Source organism: Bos indicus x Bos taurus, chromosome 11 (assembly GCF_003369695.1).
Source record: "Bos indicus x Bos taurus breed Angus x Brahman F1 hybrid chromosome 11, Bos_hybrid_MaternalHap_v2.0, whole genome shotgun sequence".
Lineage (NCBI taxonomy): Eukaryota > Metazoa > Chordata > Mammalia > Artiodactyla > Bovidae > Bos > Bos indicus x Bos taurus.
This window is the reverse complement of record NC_040086.1, coordinates 104,658,158-104,674,582: the sequence shown is the minus strand read 5'-3', so window position 1 is coordinate 104,674,582 and position 16,425 is coordinate 104,658,158. Positions and strand designations below refer to the sequence as shown.

General features: G+C 60.9%; 1 protein-coding gene across 1 annotated transcript in view; it reads right to left on the bottom strand.

The window, feature by feature from the left end:
• The window catches only part of OLFM1 (olfactomedin 1), a 38,150-nt gene extending 29,177 nt beyond the window's left edge, over window positions 1-8,973 (bottom strand). The window contains exon 1 of the mRNA XM_027556876.1: window positions 8,647-8,973. Coding sequence (XP_027412677.1) covers window positions 8,647-8,712 — 66 coding nt within the window. The 5' untranslated portion in view covers window positions 8,713-8,973. The remainder of the gene's footprint in view (window positions 1-8,646) is intronic.
• Between the last annotated feature and the right edge of the window lie 7,452 nt (window positions 8,974-16,425).

Genomic DNA, 16,425 nt, shown 5'->3' with positions numbered 1-16,425 from the left:
AGGGGACCCTGTACTGCTGCTCGGAGCCGCACCTGTGCTTCTGTAACCGACACCATGTGGCTCTCACCACTGGAAGGGTCAAGGCAGGTCACTCCCTTCTAATCCCCCACCCAGCTCCTCTCCAGTGTCCGGGATCTGTGATTCAGGAGGAGAGACGACCGCTTATAATGCATTTGGAAAGGGTCACGTGAGAAGCCTCAGCAAGTGTAATTTGATTTAGAAGCTACACAGCACTTCCAAAAGCACACTGAGGCTTGTTGAAGGATGGAGGCATACGGATTAAAGGCTCCGTGGCACTGGCCAACGCCGAGTGTTCTTCCTACACGGCTCTCCTTGGAGCCAGGGCTCACTTACATTTGCAGCCCTGAATAGCCGTCTTTGGACTAAGGAGCGGGTACCGCGCCCCAGACACCCTTACACGAAGCAAGTGACTCACAGAATCCTTACAGTTGCCCTCGGGATGGTGCCAAGGCAGCTCAGCTTTACAGAGGAGGCGTTTGGGGCTTAGAAAGATGACAAGACCTGCCCAAGGTCACATGAGGAGCCCCTCTCCCAGGGTCAGGCTCAAAGACACGGTCCGCCTCCGCCCCTCAGATGTCACGGTGTTTGGGGCCGTCTGAGACCACCAGCTGGGTGGCTGATGAACAGCGGACATTTCCTGCTTACAGTTCTGGAGCCGGATGTCCGAAATCAAAGCGCCACGTGGTCACGGTCCAGTGCGGGCCGCCTCCCCGCGTCCTCACGTGGCGGGAGGGGTGAGGGGCTCTCGAGCTTTGTCAGGAGGGGCCGATCCCGTTCAGGAGGGCAGAGCAACTCCTGAAGTCCCCATCTCCTTGTGCCATCACTTCTGGGGGTGAGTATCTCAACATATGCGATTTGGTGGGTGGTGGGGGGCAGGGGACACAAGCATTCAGACGTGGCCCGAGCCACGTGACACCCCTCGAGGTGCAGGAGCACCGTGTCTTCGTGGCCACAGATACCTGCCAAGTGTGCCATTCCACGGGCACGACGCCCCGCTGTTCCTGCCAGAGCCCGGCTGGGCTCCGGGCAGCTAAGCCTGAGGGAGTGCGGGGAGCTCTGCCCGCTCCCCGGCCCCTGCGGGGCCTGCGGGCTGGGTCATCTGTCCTCACGCCAGCCCGTCCCAGCCTTGACCTTGGTGGGCTCCGTGCAAAGGCACCGGCAGATGGGAAACAAGGATCCCCGGGCCTCCCGGCTCTGCAGGTGGGGACCAGCGTTACATAACACTGAACGCGCCCTCCCGCCTCCAAGCCTGTCCTCCTTATAAGGGGCATTCGGCAGGCAGGGTCCGGGTTGCAGACAGAGTCCCCCCAATGGCCGCGGGGTGAGGGAGCGTGTCGGGCAGGCGCCTCTGATCACCTCCCTTCCACGGACAGGAAACAGGCCCATGGGGCTCACGAGGACTTACAGGGCCCGGGGCCAGCCTCCCGTGCTCCAAGGCAGACCCCAGAGGACAGTGTGGAGGCCTTTCTGCTATTTAAGAACATCCGTATTTCCGTCAGCTATTTGCTTGTGGCTGGGGGTGGGGGCACAGAGAAGGAGGGGGAGAGAGAGAGAGAAGGGGAGGGGAGGCAGGGGACAGCAGGGGCGCGGAGCCTCTCTGCTCTGTCCACCCTGCCTTCCTCCTGCTCTCCTGGGAGCTCTGGGGGCGGCAGGACCTGGCCTTCCGCTGCTGGAGGAGGCCACCCTCCCAGCAGCCACGAGGGACCACCGTGGGGGACCACCATGGACTGTCCTTCCTCTGCTGCCTGCTCAAGCCCGCGTTCCCACTCTACCGTCAGGACACACAGCTTTTAGACCCCAAGCGGGGGCCACCTCCGCGAGGGCGAGCAGGGCTGTCGGCTGCCCTGGCTGCCCGCAGAGCCAGCCGCCCCAGGCCCACCCTGGGCTGCCCACAACCTCTGCTCCCGCTCAGGAAAGTCCCACGCTCCTTACAGACCCATCGCCTCAGGCCGTCGGCCCAGACGGGGATGGAAGCCACGGCCCCACCTTGTCTGAGGCCCCCCAGCAGAAGTGGGGCCAGGTCCCGAGAGAGGCCTGTGAGAGACGGGGGGCTCAGAGGGCGCCGGGGTCGGGGCTAGGCTCCGGGGCCGCAGACAACTCCGGGTCCCCCTTCCCAGGCAGGGCCCTGTCACACCTAGCTGAGGGCAGCCTGGCTTCTTCTAAGTAACTGACCCTGGCGTGAATTAGAGTGATGTCGTTGTGAGGACATCTAAGAGGCAACTCTGGGGTCCGCCTGGGAACACAGGAAACACCCCAGGATGTAACACTCGCTCGGAGCAGAGGACTCCCTGCAGGTGGATTCCAGAGGCTTCCGCGCACGGCCTCTCCCGGGAGCACACGCCCCGCTCTGCACCCCTCACCAGCATCTCAGCCCAACCACAGTCCCTGCCTGTGGAGCCTGGACTTGGCTTCAGAAACCGTAGCCCCTCTGCTGACGGGTGGAGTTGGCCTGAGAAATCCCTCGAGCTGATTACAGGGGGACTCAGCCAGTGCCCTCTCCCCAGGGGCCACGCGCCACTGGCTCCGGCCGTGCAGAGTCGCCTGGCAAGGTTCAGGGGCTGCCCAGGGCGGGGCGGGGCGGGGCGGACGCCCACCCATCACCAAGTGGAAGTGTTCACAACCCTTTCTCAGGGTCCCACTGTGCTGTCAGATTTATAACCAGCTCACGGAGGGAAGAGTAAAGTCGTCTATAATATTTATGGACACACCTCTGTTCTTTCTTTGACCTTCAGTCCCTCAAAGCATCATGTGAAGCCAGTGGGGGTGACCTTCTCTCCAGAGCCCCCGTGAGGGCTGGGCGCGCCTGGGGACACTGGGGCTGGGGGGTTTAAGCTCCCGGAGGGTGTGCTCACTGTGCTGCATGGACCGAACACCCTAGACGAGCATCTCCAAGGTGAGCGTGCCCCCGAGACAGAGCCTGGGGCTTCGGCACCTTCCCTCCTCTGCCCTGGACTCCTTGGTGGAGACGCTTCTTACTCACCCCGTCTTACTGACGGTCTGCTTTTAAATGCCGTGGCCTGAACGTCAGGAACACGCAGGCCAAGCCCCCACTGCTGAGACCTGGGCAAGGAGACCGGGAGCCCACGTCTTCTAAACGTCTCCATTGCACACTGCCAGCTGGCGTTTGTCCTGGGGTTTAACTGGGTGCAGGAGAAGGGGGGACCTGTAGGCAAGGAGGAGCCCCCTTCCTGCGGCTGTGCTGTGAAAGTGAAAAGTGAAGGTCGCTCAGTCGCATCTGACTCTTTGCAATCCCATGGACCACACAGTCCATGGAATTCTCCAGGCCAGAATACTGGAGTGGGGAGCCTTTCCCTTCTCAAGGGGATCTTCCCAACCGAGGGATCGAACCCAGGTCTCCCGCATTGCAGGCGGATTCTTTACCAGCTGAGCCCTCAGGGAAGTGCTGTCTTCCGCCCAAATTACAAATCATACCAAATGTAACAAACAGTGTGACCGGGTGTCGGGGCCGGTTCGGAGGTTCAGAGGGGACACACACTAAGAAGGGCCGTATCCTGTTTCTTACTCCCTGGAGCTCAGTCCCTGCGCAGACGCTCACAGAGTCGGGCAGTGCACGGCTCCCCGCGTGAAGCCTCCCTTTAGGCAGGAGAGAGCTGAGGTGATGACCAGTGCTCCCTCGAAGGTGCCCTCCCCTCCCGGGATGAAGGGCTTGCCGGCTCTCTCCAGCTCAGGGGCGGGAAGCAGCTGACCCCCGAGGGCCCTGGTTCACAAAGCTCCAGGTTCAGAGCGGGCTGAGCGCTGGGCCACACAGTTAGAGACCCGGCTTTCAAACCCTCTCCAAAGGCCATGGGAGCTGGCCTGACAGTGCCCCTCCTTGCTGGTTCTCAGCGATGCCATTTCCCTGCTCTTGTGTTTCTCTCTCTGTCGTAACAAGAACACGAACTCGGGTGTCCGGCAGACTTGGGCCGCATCCAGGGTCTGTCACCTACGCGCTGGGCCACTGGGCAGGTGACTCACCGCCCGCGACCCGCCCCTTGGCCTCCTCATCTGGAGACTGCGGACAGTAGCCCAGGGCGCTGAGGCTTAGGCCCCACGGTGGGGAGGGGCCGGCGCTCAGCGACACGCAGGGACATTAACCCTCGCAATTGGTTCCCCCCTAGTGCCTTCAGCTCCCGGCCAAGTTTCTGACATGTAATCATCTGAAAAAATGAAGACGGTGCATCTCTCTGGTGCAGTTTCTATTCCCTTATCTGAGCCGCCCTGGGAGGGACCTCAGGCTGCTGCCCTGGGGGTGAAGCGTCTGCGGGGCGCCCCCAGATCCGAGAACAGCTTCTGTCCCCACTGCCCCACCTGCAGCGGCATGCGTCTAATTGGGTTTAGCCAGTAATTAGTTTTGTATGACTTTACACCGGGTGTTAATACTGATTACAGGGCCCGATAACTCTGGTGATAAATACAACCCAAGGCAGAACATCACCTTTCTTTCCACTGGGGAAGGCTGGAGTCGGTGGGACGAGGGACACACTGCTTTCAGAGAGGAAGCAGCTGCCTCACGACGGGGATTTACAGCCCCGCCCCCGGGTGTCACAGAGGGTGTCCCAGGGCCTTTCTGCTCAGAGACGAGGGCACCTCCTGGGCAGCCTCTGGGCAGCCCCCGAGGCAGTTGCCAAGCTCGCTGCAGAGACGGAGTCAACTGCACGCATCCTGAGCCCAGCCGTCCTGAACCCCCCACCCCCTGGACCACTAACCCCAGCACAAGTGGACCAAAGAGCTGGGGAGTGAGGGCCTGGGGCAGGTGGACAGGACGTCAGTGGGATCGCTGAGCCCCGGCTCCGACTCAAGCAGGTGACAGAAATCATGCTTCTGTCTGAACGGACAGCTTTATTCTTGTTCAGTTTGTTCAGGGCGGTGGGTTGGGGTCTTCAGTCTGGCTGGATATGAGGAGAGAACAGGTTTGAAGAGAGAGGGCCCTCAGTGGTCAGCTCCACGTCGGCCCCGCTGAGACGCCTGCCTGCCGGCTCACAGGACCCATCCCCCACCCCGCCCCGGGGACCACTCACGCCTCTTTTTGGATGCTGAGACCTGCACGCAGCTCCCCAGGCTCCGGACAAGGGTCACCAGTCACTCTGTAAAGCCTGGGGGCCCCCGAGGGCCCGGGGACGGCTGGCGCTCCAAGGTGCCCGTGCGCCTTTCACAGCTGGAACCCCCACCCCAAGGGGTCAGGGTCTGTAATTCCGAAAGGCCACGCCCGGCCTGGGGACTGATGAAAAGGGATCCACTTCACCCCAGAGATAAAGCTAATCCTACAACGCTCCTTTGCTGAGCGCCGAGGCTCTGGGCCCGTCTGCGTGCTGTGGCCTCTGTGTGCAGCGCCCCTTGCCCACCTGTGCCTCCCCATCTCCCTGCCCGGGCTCAGCAGGTGCAAATGGTATCCCTTCTCCAAAGCACGCTCAGCTCCCTCCACTCCGACCCCAGCGTCCTCGGGCCTCTCGAACAAGCCGGCTTGGCACTGTCTCAGTCCCCCCACTAAGCACCGTGGCCCGTGTGCCAGACGGCCAGGCCTGGACTCAGCATCGCCCGCCCAGGCGTGCCGGTGTCAAGCCTGACCAGCTGGTATCAGAGAGCTGCACAAGCAGGAAAGGAGGACAGGACCGGAGGGGGGTTAGCAAGGGAGGCATCTTCGAGCCTCACCAGGCTTCATGCTCTTCTTTTAAAAGGGTGGACGTTCAGGCTGAAGCTCAGAGCCCTTCTCAAGATCACCAGAGAGTGGCTGGTGGGGCTGGGAGGGGAGGGGCAGCTCGGCCCAGGGTCACTGTCAAGAGCTGCCCTCCTCTTCTGGGCCATGTCACACAGGGGGGCCACGTGCTTCTTGCAAGGGAAGGTGAGCTGGGCTGGGGTGGGCAGGGTGCCTCCGCCAAGATGCAGATCCAGTTCTGCATTCTGCTGGGAAGCTCTGGTGGTGCTTCTCAAGGAGCTGCAAACACCAGCCTCGTCCTAAAAACTACAGCACGAGACCCAGTCAAGCGTCTTTCCGTCTGGGGACAGAGTTCATCTGGGCCCACGAGCCTGGCGCGTAGTAGGCCATCGATCACTAGCTGGCGTTCGACTGAGTGGCTCATCGTAAGCGCGCTGTTGGGAGAACAGATGGCCCGGCCATGTGCGCTCCACCCGCCCCCGCCCGTCTGCCTGAATCCTTCAAGCAGCGTCCGTGAAGTGCAGGTGACACCCACGTGGTTCCGACTTGTTCCCATTCGGACAGGCCCTAATCCATAAACACAGCGGCCCTGGAACCTCGTGTCCACATTCTTCGAAAGGCCCCTGAGACGGAGGGTGTGGCCATGGGGGCAGCTTACTTGAAGTGGGAGAGGAAGAGGGCGGGGGGAGACGGAGCCCACCCAGGCGGGTCACCACTGCCCTGCCCTCCTTGTCCCGAAGCCCAGAGGTGATCACCCATCACACGTGCAGGGACCATCGTTCCTGACGCCAGGCAGTGTGGCTTCCCAGAGTCGGATCCCTTTGGGATCAAGAAGCAAGGGTCTTGGGTAGGGGTGTCTCCAAGGAGCTCTCAGACTCACAGCAGCCGTATACCTACACCTACCCCAAACCCAGTCCCTGCCCTAGAGGTCTGACAACAGAGAGAGGCGCCTGGCCTGACCCCAAAGAAGCCCACCTGGGTGGGACCAGGGCAGCCGGGGTCTCTGGAGCGGGTGGCCAAGCCAGCCACCGTCTGACAGCTTCACAGACGTGGACCAGTTAAAGTGATCTCTGCCAGTTGGGCCTCGGCTCTAAAATCCCATTACCATTAGGGATACTAGGCTTCTGACGGAAGATTCTCACAGCACAGACTCAGAGGCAGCCCGGAGGGTAGGGCCCTGCCCGTCAGCTGTGCTGAGGGAGGCATTCCCTTGAGGGATCCTACAGCTCCGCTTCGCAAACAGGAAGCTTCCAAAGAAAACAACATCATTTCCCTTCCTGGCCTGGAGGCCTCAGGGAGCTGACCAGGGTCCTGAAGGGATGGTGTGGCTGCAGGAGTGTGTGCAGGGGCTGGCCACACTCGGATGTCCATTACTGACAGCGTGGACGGGTGAGGGCTCTCGCCACCCAGACAAAGCTTCCAACCCAAGCTAGACCAAAAGTTTCTTCCAAGAACAGGGGATCTTTAAAAAGACTGATAAGTGAACCTTTGGAGGAGGGCTGGGAATGGAGACTCAGGGAGCCTGGAGGTGAGGAAGCCAGTAGGGCTTGAAGGGCCCGAGGGTGGTCACTTCCAGAGCACCCAGACCAGCCGTCTCCTCCCCGAGATGTCTAAATTAGGCACATGCTTCCTGGCTCCTTTCTGCCGTGTGTGCTCGTGTGTGTGGAGTGGGAGCGTGTGTGAGCGTGGGCACGTGCACTCAAACAGTGTCCACCCACAGAGCCCGAGTCTGCCCCTCGGCCAGGCCATCCCTGCAGCCAAGAAAAGTCACCCGGAGACCGGGTGGACCCTCTCCAGGGGGCACGGCTGATTGCCTGCGGGGCACCAGCAGGGTCTCCCGCGGCTGGGGCTGGGGCTGGGGCCGCATGCACTTCCCACAGAGCCAGGGAGCCGGCAAGCGCTTCCCGGCGAAAACAAGGGCCGCTTATTCCAGAGCCTTCTCTCCTGTGATCCACCTCTCACCCTCTCTTCTCTCTTTTGTTTCCTCTTTTATTCTGGGAGGGAGGGAGGCGCAGAGGCAGGAGGGAAGAGAGGAGGGTTGGGGGCAGCTGGCGCCTGGGGCCAAGCTCCTGGCAGCATCCCCCCAACCTCCCAGACTCGCAGCTGCAAAGGGCATCTCCCGGCTCAGACCGTGGCACAGTGGCACCGTGGAAAGGGCATTTTAATGTCACTCTGAGCGGCCTGGCTCCTGAAGCTGGCAGCCTCTTGCCAACACCCCGGTGCCAAAGTGACACCCAGCCCGGCACCCCAGACCCGCCAGCTGCCAAAGTGACACCCTGCCCGGCGCCCCAGACCCGCCAGCTCTCAGATGCATTTGAAAATGGAGAATGCCAGCCAGAGACAGGCTCTCTATTCATACATTGTTCAGGGATGGTCAGTCCACTTAAAATGCCCAGCGGTCCTCACACACGCTTGCCACTCACTTCATGCCGCGCATGTGGCCACAACCTCCCCCACTCAAACCTCCACATGGAGCCCACAATGCACCCCAGCCTCAGACACGGCGGCTTGCCCTCCCTGGTCTGGTCTCCCCGGCACCATGCCCACCGCCAGCTCGGGAGCCCCAAGGGCACCAACTGTAGCCAGAGGCAGGGATGCAGGGGCGGGAGTTGGGTCACATCCACCTCCGAGCTCGCCGAGCTCAGACCGCCTGCTCCGTCTTCCTCCCGGATGACAATAGCTGCCAAACGGCCCCCTCCACTGCCCTTTGAACTTCTCAGCAGGGAGTGGGCACCCAGGGCGCCCAGGAGGAAGGGGTCAGGGCCGAGGGTCCTGGGGGACACAGCAGCAGTCTGGGGCCAGCCTGCACCCCTTCCTGCACGCCGGGTGCAGCTGGTCCCCTCCCCAATCCCGCGGCCGCGCCCGGGCCAGAGGGGCGCCGGGCTGTGCGGAGCGGCTCCCCGACTTTGCCGGGCCCCGGGCCGGGCGGGCGCCTCGCACGCAGGGAGGAAAATGGCGTTGGATGCACGTACTTGGGTGAGTTCGGTGCCCATCAGGACGAGGAACAGGAGGCTGAGGAGCTTCCGGGCCGGTTGCATGTCTCGAGGCCGCCTCCGACGTCCTGGCGTGCGGGGAGCCCTGGGTGCTCGGCGGCCGGCGGCTGCGTGGACGCGGACGCGTTCCCGGTCTGCGGGCTCCGCGGCGGCGCCCGGCCGTGTCCCCGCGCCTTCAGCACCCGGAGCAGGCGGCGCGCGGGGTCTGCTGCGCGGAGCCTCCGCTCTGCATCTCCGGCGCGTCGAGCGGCTCCGCGGTCGCCGGGCGGGGCGGGCCGCCCCTCCGCCCCTCCTCGGCCCCTCCTCCTGACGGCCCCGCGCCCGCAGAGCTCGGGCGCGCGGCTGGGCGGCCCGGGTGCCAAAAGTTTGCGGGGAAGGGGCGGGGGCGGGGAGGCGCAGGGGGACCCGCGCGCCACGCTCACGCGCGGGGGTGGGGAGGGCGGCGGCGGGGAAGTCGGGACAGGATGTGACATCAAGCAGGCGGGAGAAATTTAACTGGAAGGGAAAACTCCACCCTGGCTGGCCCAGCGGCGTGGCTCTAGGCCCCTGGCCTCTGGGATCAGGGCCCCCCTGGACTCAAAGAGTGGACGCAGAGCAGGGAGGGGCGCAGGCCGAGGATGGAAAGGCTGGCCATCTCCCGGAGGTGTCCTTGGAGGCCACTCCTCGGTGAGATAAACTGAGGCTCTGAGCTGGGAGGGGGATGGACTCAGAGCTCGAGATGGGTCCCGTACTCCTCGCAGGTCTCCTTCCTGTCCTTCCGGGGTGCCTAGCAAGAGATCAAAGAGGGAGCAGATGGCGCCCGCAGGGGCTTCTGCCCCACGTGGGCCTCTTGGCTGAGGGTCTGTCCTTGTGTTCCTGGATCATATGCATACATGGGGGCGGGCGTGCACAGGCGTGTGTGTCCCCACTGGGTGTGTGCACGTGTGCTCAGATGGAAACAGACCCGACTCTGCCTCCCCAGGATGCCTTCGCTGAACCAGGAGCCTGGGAGAGCTCGGTGGGCCTCCAGACCCCGGAGCAGGCCCGCTGTCCTACCCAGAGGCGTGGACTCACCCTCCAGCTGGGAGGAGATGCGCTTTCTTCCTTGCCCCTCTGTGTCAGCCCCACGCTCTCCTTTCCCATGCACTCCAAGCCCAGACCCAAGTCTTAGACCCCACAGTCTCCATCATATGCCCCATTTGAGGCGAGACGTCCCTAAGCACCGCTGTTTTCTGAGAAGCTACACTGGTAATAGGTATTAAGAAACCTCCCTCTTATCTCTTTCTCAGTGTTTAGTCTTTGGAAAGTAAACTCTGTGAAGGAAATATCTACCAGCCGTTAATCATAGAATGCAGAGCGCCAAGGGGTGGAGCAGTCCGGGCCTCTTACATCACAGGTGGGGAAGCTGGAGCCTGGGGGCGTAACTCACACGGGATCCCCAGAGCGGGAGGCCCGGGAGCAAGACTGTTGTTTCTCAGTCGCTCAGTCGTGTCCATCTCCTTGTGACCCCATGCACTGCAACGCACTAGGCTTCCCTGTCCTTCACTATCTCTTGAGTTGGCTCAAACTCATGCCCATTGAGTCAGTGATGCTATCTAACATCTTATTCTCTGCCACCCCCTTCTCCTCCCACCTTCAATCTTTCCCAGCGTCAGGGTCTTCTCCAATGAGTTGACTCTTCACATCAGGTGGCCAAAGTATTGGAGCTTCAGCTTCAGCATCAGTCCTTCCAATGAGTATTCAGCATTGATTTCCTTTAGGATCGACTGGTTTGATCTTGCAGTCCACAGGACTCTTTAAGAGTCTTCTCCAGCACCACAATTTGAAAGTATCCATTCTTTGGTGCTCAGCCCTCTTTATGGCCCAACTCGCACATCGTCCCTGACTCCTGGAAAAACCATAGCTTTGACTAGACGGACCTTTGTCTGCAAGGTGACGTTGCAGATCAAGGATCCGTGCACGCAAAGTTGCTTCACTTATGTCTGACTCTTTGTGACTCCATGGACTGTAGCCCACCAGGCTCCTCTGTCCGTGGAATTCTCTAAGCAAGAATACTGCAGTGGAAATATATATTTTACTATATTCAGTTTTTACAGGTAAAATGATCCTGTGATATACCAAAACCATCGGATTGTATACTCTAAGTGGGTGAATTGTGTGGTTTGTGAATTATATCTTAAGAAAGTTGTTTTAAAGAGTTACACAGACTCGTTATTTTTATTGCTTGAAAAGCTAACACAGAAAGAAGAACATAGCAGGAGAGACAGAAGCCTGGGGCCCAGGACGCGTGGGGCTGGGGCCAGGTGGGGGTGATGCAGACGTTCCTGTGCGTGCGGAGGAAGTACTGGGAACAAGTGTTGGGTCTTGTCCCCTAAAACCAAATCTGACTTCTGGCCATGGGGGTCACCCTTCCGTGCCCACGTGTTCTGCAGGGGCATCAATGAGGCGGCCCCTACCCCAGCTGCCAACAGTGAGAGAGCCGTGGCCTCAGGAAGCACCCAGGACGTGCCAGGCCCACAGACCGAAGGCAGAGGACAGATGAGCAGAGCTGATGTCACCCCCACGCGCTTTGCAACTTGGAAATCCTAGCTTGTCCTTGAACCTGACAGGCTGGGAAGACGAAATCAAACTGAAATGTTGCTAAGTAAAAGCTCATTTATCTTCACGGCACGAGCTAGGATCTCCTGGAAGAACCCTGTGATACGGAGGAAGGAAGCATCTCTGCATTTCAGGGCTTGGTTTGCATCATCAGGGTTTATCATATTCTTATTCCCTCCTGCAAACCGAGTCCCCTTACAGTCGGGGCTTGTTCTCGTCCAGTGCCCACCCCGGCGCCCCCAGCAGCCCTTCCTCAGTTCTCTGCTCCCGACCACGGCTTTGGGGTTGGCCAAAGCTGGGCTGAAAGGTGGCCACAGCTCTGCTGACCAGCTTAGATTCCAGTCTTCTCACCCAGCGACTTTCCCGCCTGGCAGCCCGTGAAGCCCCCAGAGCAGCGGCTGCAGGTAGAGTCAGGCTGGGGGCTCTGTCTCTGTGTCTGGCAGTCGGAGCAGCCTCTTGCCTGCTTGTGCCAGCCCTGAGCCCCTTCAGCTGGTGCAGCAGGTCCCAGGCACCCCCTCTCCTGCCGTTCATCCTGATGGAACTCGGGCCTGAGCTCAGAAGGAACTGACTTCCCGCCGAGACTCCTCAGGACGCCGCCACATCGATGGGGCTCGCGCTCCTTTAAGACAGGCCTCCTCCTCCCTCTGCCAGGCTCCTTAGAAGGTGACAGAGTGGTTGCCTAGGCAACGGCACTGCCTCTCCCCCCTCCTCCCTGCAAATTTCCTAGCAGGTGGGGCCCAGCCCACGCAAGCTGTCCAGCCTCCGTGCTCAGAGCTGTGGGCTGTCTGCTGCCCCTTCGTCCCCCCCATCCAGACCTCCACCCTCCCTTCTCAGCCTCCCTGGGTGCCCACTGTCCTTGTTGAACTGACCCTCACGGATGGCAGGTGTTGACCGAGACCTACTGTGTGACAGGCCTGTTCAGACAGGGCTGGTCTCTGGCTGCAGACACCAGCGGGCACTCACTGGTTAGCCCTTGGACCGGGTGGCTGGCTTCTAATATTGGGAAGTCGTCTGGGCAGGAGAGGTAGCCGGTCCTGGATGCGAGGCAGTGTCAGGGTGGAAGTGGGGAGCACGCAGATGACCCCTTTCTCATCCCTGCGGTGTGCCCAGCTGTGCCGGGGCTTATATGGCTCCTCAGGAAGCCCCAGGCCTTGTGGGAGGTGACGGTCACTCTGCCGCTGACCATCCAGGAGCCAGTGGCACTAAGACCCCCACTCCCTTGGCTGCAGCCCCGGCTATGCCCCCGCCCCTGCCTCCCCTGCCCTCTGCCCAGCTGGGCTTCGGGGAACCGTCCTTGGAGCCACTCTCGGCCCTCAGCCCCCTGCCTGTCCCCATCCTGCCTGCTCCGGGACGGCTCCTGGGACTATTCGGACAGTTCTCGTGAATTCGTGACCTCCCCCCAAGGGTGCCTGGCGCTCTCAGGGGTCCTGCCTCAGCCCCTCTCCAGCTCAGACTCTCCCACCTGCTCTCACCAGCGTGGTCCCCTCCTCACACAGACTTCACTGTGTGTGGGGCTCCCACCTGGAGGTCCACGTCCGGGGTGAGGCTTGCTCTGTCCGGGGGATGGTCTGCCTCCAGCCCCGCCCTTCCCCTGCCATTCCCACGGGCACCGAAGGGCGGCCATGTGCTCCCACTTACTGAGGGCGCCCTTTCCCTTTCTTCCCTCCCGCATCGCCCCCCTCTCGGTCCCCTTCACAGAAACAGGCTCTTCACTCCCTGTGTCCTGGTCTCTCCTGGCCCCCAGCTCAGGGCGCCAAACCCAGCTGCTTAACGAGGGCTTTCATCTCATGTGGAGACGTCAGCGGCACCCCAGAGTGGTTGGTGCTCCGCCCCCCGGATCCCACCCTCCCTCCGGACCTGCCGCCCACTCCCCGTGGCCCTCACCGGGCCCTCTGTGGTCCTCCCCATCTTCCTGCCTCCCGAAGGTCTCTGCCGGGTGCTTGCTCCAGGCCATGGCAACAACCACACATCTGTGACACCCTCAGACTCCTCCTTGAACCCCGGACTGGAAGCCGGCTCCCAGCCTGACAGCTCCCCGGCTGCTTAGTGAGAGTGGCCCTGACACAGCTCTGGGGGCCCCGAACATCCCAGCCCACAGTCTCCCCTGTTCCTGGGAGCAGCAGCCGCGCCCCGTTCCTGCCGCTCAGACTAACTTGCCAGGAGCGATGCAGGCCTCGCCCCCGTGGGCTCCAGGGTCCTTCCTGGCTTTCAGTTGCTGGTGGTTGGTGGCCTGAGCTCCTTGGCTTGTAGCCCCATCGTCTCTGAGGCCCGCATCCTCACTCTCTCTGCTCTGTCTTCACCTCCCCTTCCCCTCTGTGGCTGCGAATCTCCCCTGGGTCCCTCCTTCAGGGACACACTGCATCACGGGCCACCTGGATAGTCCAGAATGTCTCCCTGCGGCAAGATCCTTACCTTGATCCCAGTTCCAAAACACCTTTTCCGTATGAAGTAACGTGGGCAGGGATGGTTAGGGCGTGGATGTCTTATGCAGCCTAGAGCAGGGACAGAAAACAAGCGAATGAAAAGCTGGGTAAATGTTGCCTGTGGTGGGTGCTGTGGGGGTAAGGGCCAGGATGCTCTGGGGAGGGCCTTTGGGAGGGAGGCGGCCAGACAAGCCCCCTGAGGAGCCCGTGGGGTGGGAGACAGCATCCGGTGGTGGCTTTGGGGGAGGGGAGAGACGTCAGGCGGGGGACAGAGGGAGCGGGGACTGGAGATGGACCGCAGGGGCGGGAGCTGGCAGGACCGTGCCCGCCGCGGAGATGCTTTTAGAGTCTGTTCTGACGGGGCGGCCAGGCTTGGGGGCCGGGAGGTGACCGGGTCTGGGTGCATTTGGAGAGCTCTGCCCCCCTGTGGAGGAGGGAGGTGGGTGGGGGTCAAAGTGGGACCCCCGAGGCTGTTGCCCTGGGCTGGCTAAAGGATCGCCTGCCGATGACTGGGCTTGGCTGAAGGGGACGCGTAAGGCATGGATGGACGCGTGGATGGACAGGACCTGCTGACCGCTGGGTGTGGGGCTGGGGAGCCAAGGGTGGTTTAGGAGCTGGCTTGGGGCTCTGGGTGAGAGGCCTGGGAGGAGATGCTGGGTGTGGGGGGCGCTGAGTCGGAGGCTGGGGTGGGCTGCCCCGGGGTCCGATGGGCAGAGGAGACAGGGCTGCTGGGACAAGCAGAGGGAACCGGGGTGAAGCCAGATGGGCGGTCCCCTCCCCGAGGCCAGGGCGCGCTGCTGCTGCTGTGGGGTTGGGTCTAGCTCAGTGCCCCTGCTCCTCACCTGACCGTCCTGCCAGGCCCCTAGCCCGGGCCTGCCTGGCTCCCGTGGAGGGGTTCCCACCCTGGTAGCCCACCCAGCGCCCAGCTTTCCTCCTGGTCAGAGAAGAGCCGGGGGCAGTGCAGTTGTTAAAGCCGCTGTGCTTCACTGTCCTGGGGCCGCGTGCATTGAAGTGCGTTTTCACTGTATCCTTATCTGTCCTGAATATTCATTGGAAGGAGTGATGCTGTTGGGGAGACAGTGGAAACAGTGTCAGACTTTATTTTTTTGGGCTCCAAAATCACTGCAGATGGTGACTGCAGCCATGAAATTAAAAGACGCTTACTCCTTGGAAGGAAAGTTATGACCAACCTAGACAGCATATTAAAAAGCAGAGACATTACTTTGCCAACAAAGGTCCATCTAGTCAAGGCTATGGTTTTTCCAGTGGTCATGTATGGATGTGAGAGTTGGACTGTGAAGAAAGCTGAGCGCCGAAGAATTGATGCTTTTGAACTGTGGTGTTGGAGAAGACTCTTGAGAGTCCTTTGGACTGCAAGGAGATCCAACCAGTCCATCCTAAAGGAGATCAGTCCTGAATATTCACTGGAAGGACTGATGCTGAAGCTGAAACTCCAGTACTTTGGGCACTTGATGCGAAGAGCTGACTCATTTGAAAAGACCCTGATGCTGGGAAAGATTGAAGGCAGGAGGAGAAGGGGACGACAGAGGATGAGATGGTTGGATTGCATCACTGAGTCGATGGACATGAGTTTGAGTGAACTCTGGGAGTTGGTGATAGACAGGGAGGCCTGGCGTGCTGCGATTCATGGGGTCACAAAGATTCCGAGATGACTGAGCGACTGAACGGAACTGAACTGAACTGACGTTGAAGCTGATGCTCTAATACTTTGGCCACGTGATGCGAAGACCTGACTCACTGGAAAAGACCCTGATGCTGGGAAAGATTGAAGGCAGGAGGAGAAGGGGACGACAGAGGATGAGATGGATGTGATCACCAACTCAATGGGCATGAGTTTGAGTAAACTCCAGGAATTGGTGATGGACAGGGAGGCCTGGTGTGCTGCAGTCCATGGGGTCGAAAAGAGTTGGACACGACTGAGCGACTGAACTGAGCTGAACTGACGTTTAAGCCGCGCTCCTTCCACCTTTTCAGTGGGAGGAAACTGAGTCTGCAGACGCCCAGCACGGCCCCAGGTGCCTGCAGAGCTTCCCGGCGCGGCTCCGCCTCCTGACCCTCTTGTCCCCCACACTGCCCTGCTGGGATCCGGTCAGCACCTTCCTGCACTCCCTCCAAACACTGGCGATGTCCTTCCCAACTCCACCCTTGCGTCCAGGAGCCATCGGGACACAAGGAGGCCCAAGAGCTGCTGCTTGCCAAGCAGTGAGCACAGGCCAGACTGGGGCAACTCACTGTTTTTGTCTGCTGCTGTGGCCTCGTTTCACACGTGGGGAGACTGAGGCAGGAAACGGGATCACTGCCTCAAAGCCAGGACCCTCAGGATCCAGAGTTTGCCCCCGCTGCCTGGCTGCCCCGCGTCCGTGTCTGCAGAGACACTCTCAGACACACTCTCGAATCTGCAGCTTCACCTGATTGTTTGGCTCCCCCGGGTGCAATTTGAGAACAAAGACAGCAAAGGAAGCAAGCAGGCCGGCGAAGCTCGAGATTTAGAGAAACAAGGCACCTCCGCTTCCGTGGGCTCTCCCACCAGCACTTTGTCAGCAATGATACCAAACTGAGACTGTCTGAAGCTCAGCGCCTGACTGCTGTCTAGGGAAGGTCTTCCCAGGGGACTTCTGGCCATGGTGATGCGTGGAGGCCAAGCGGGCAGCTAACGCCTTGACCTCTGGGACCGCTTCCAAAAGCCTTTGTTTCTCGTAAGAAAGCAGGGCTGCCAGAAGTCGTGGTGGGAACTGAG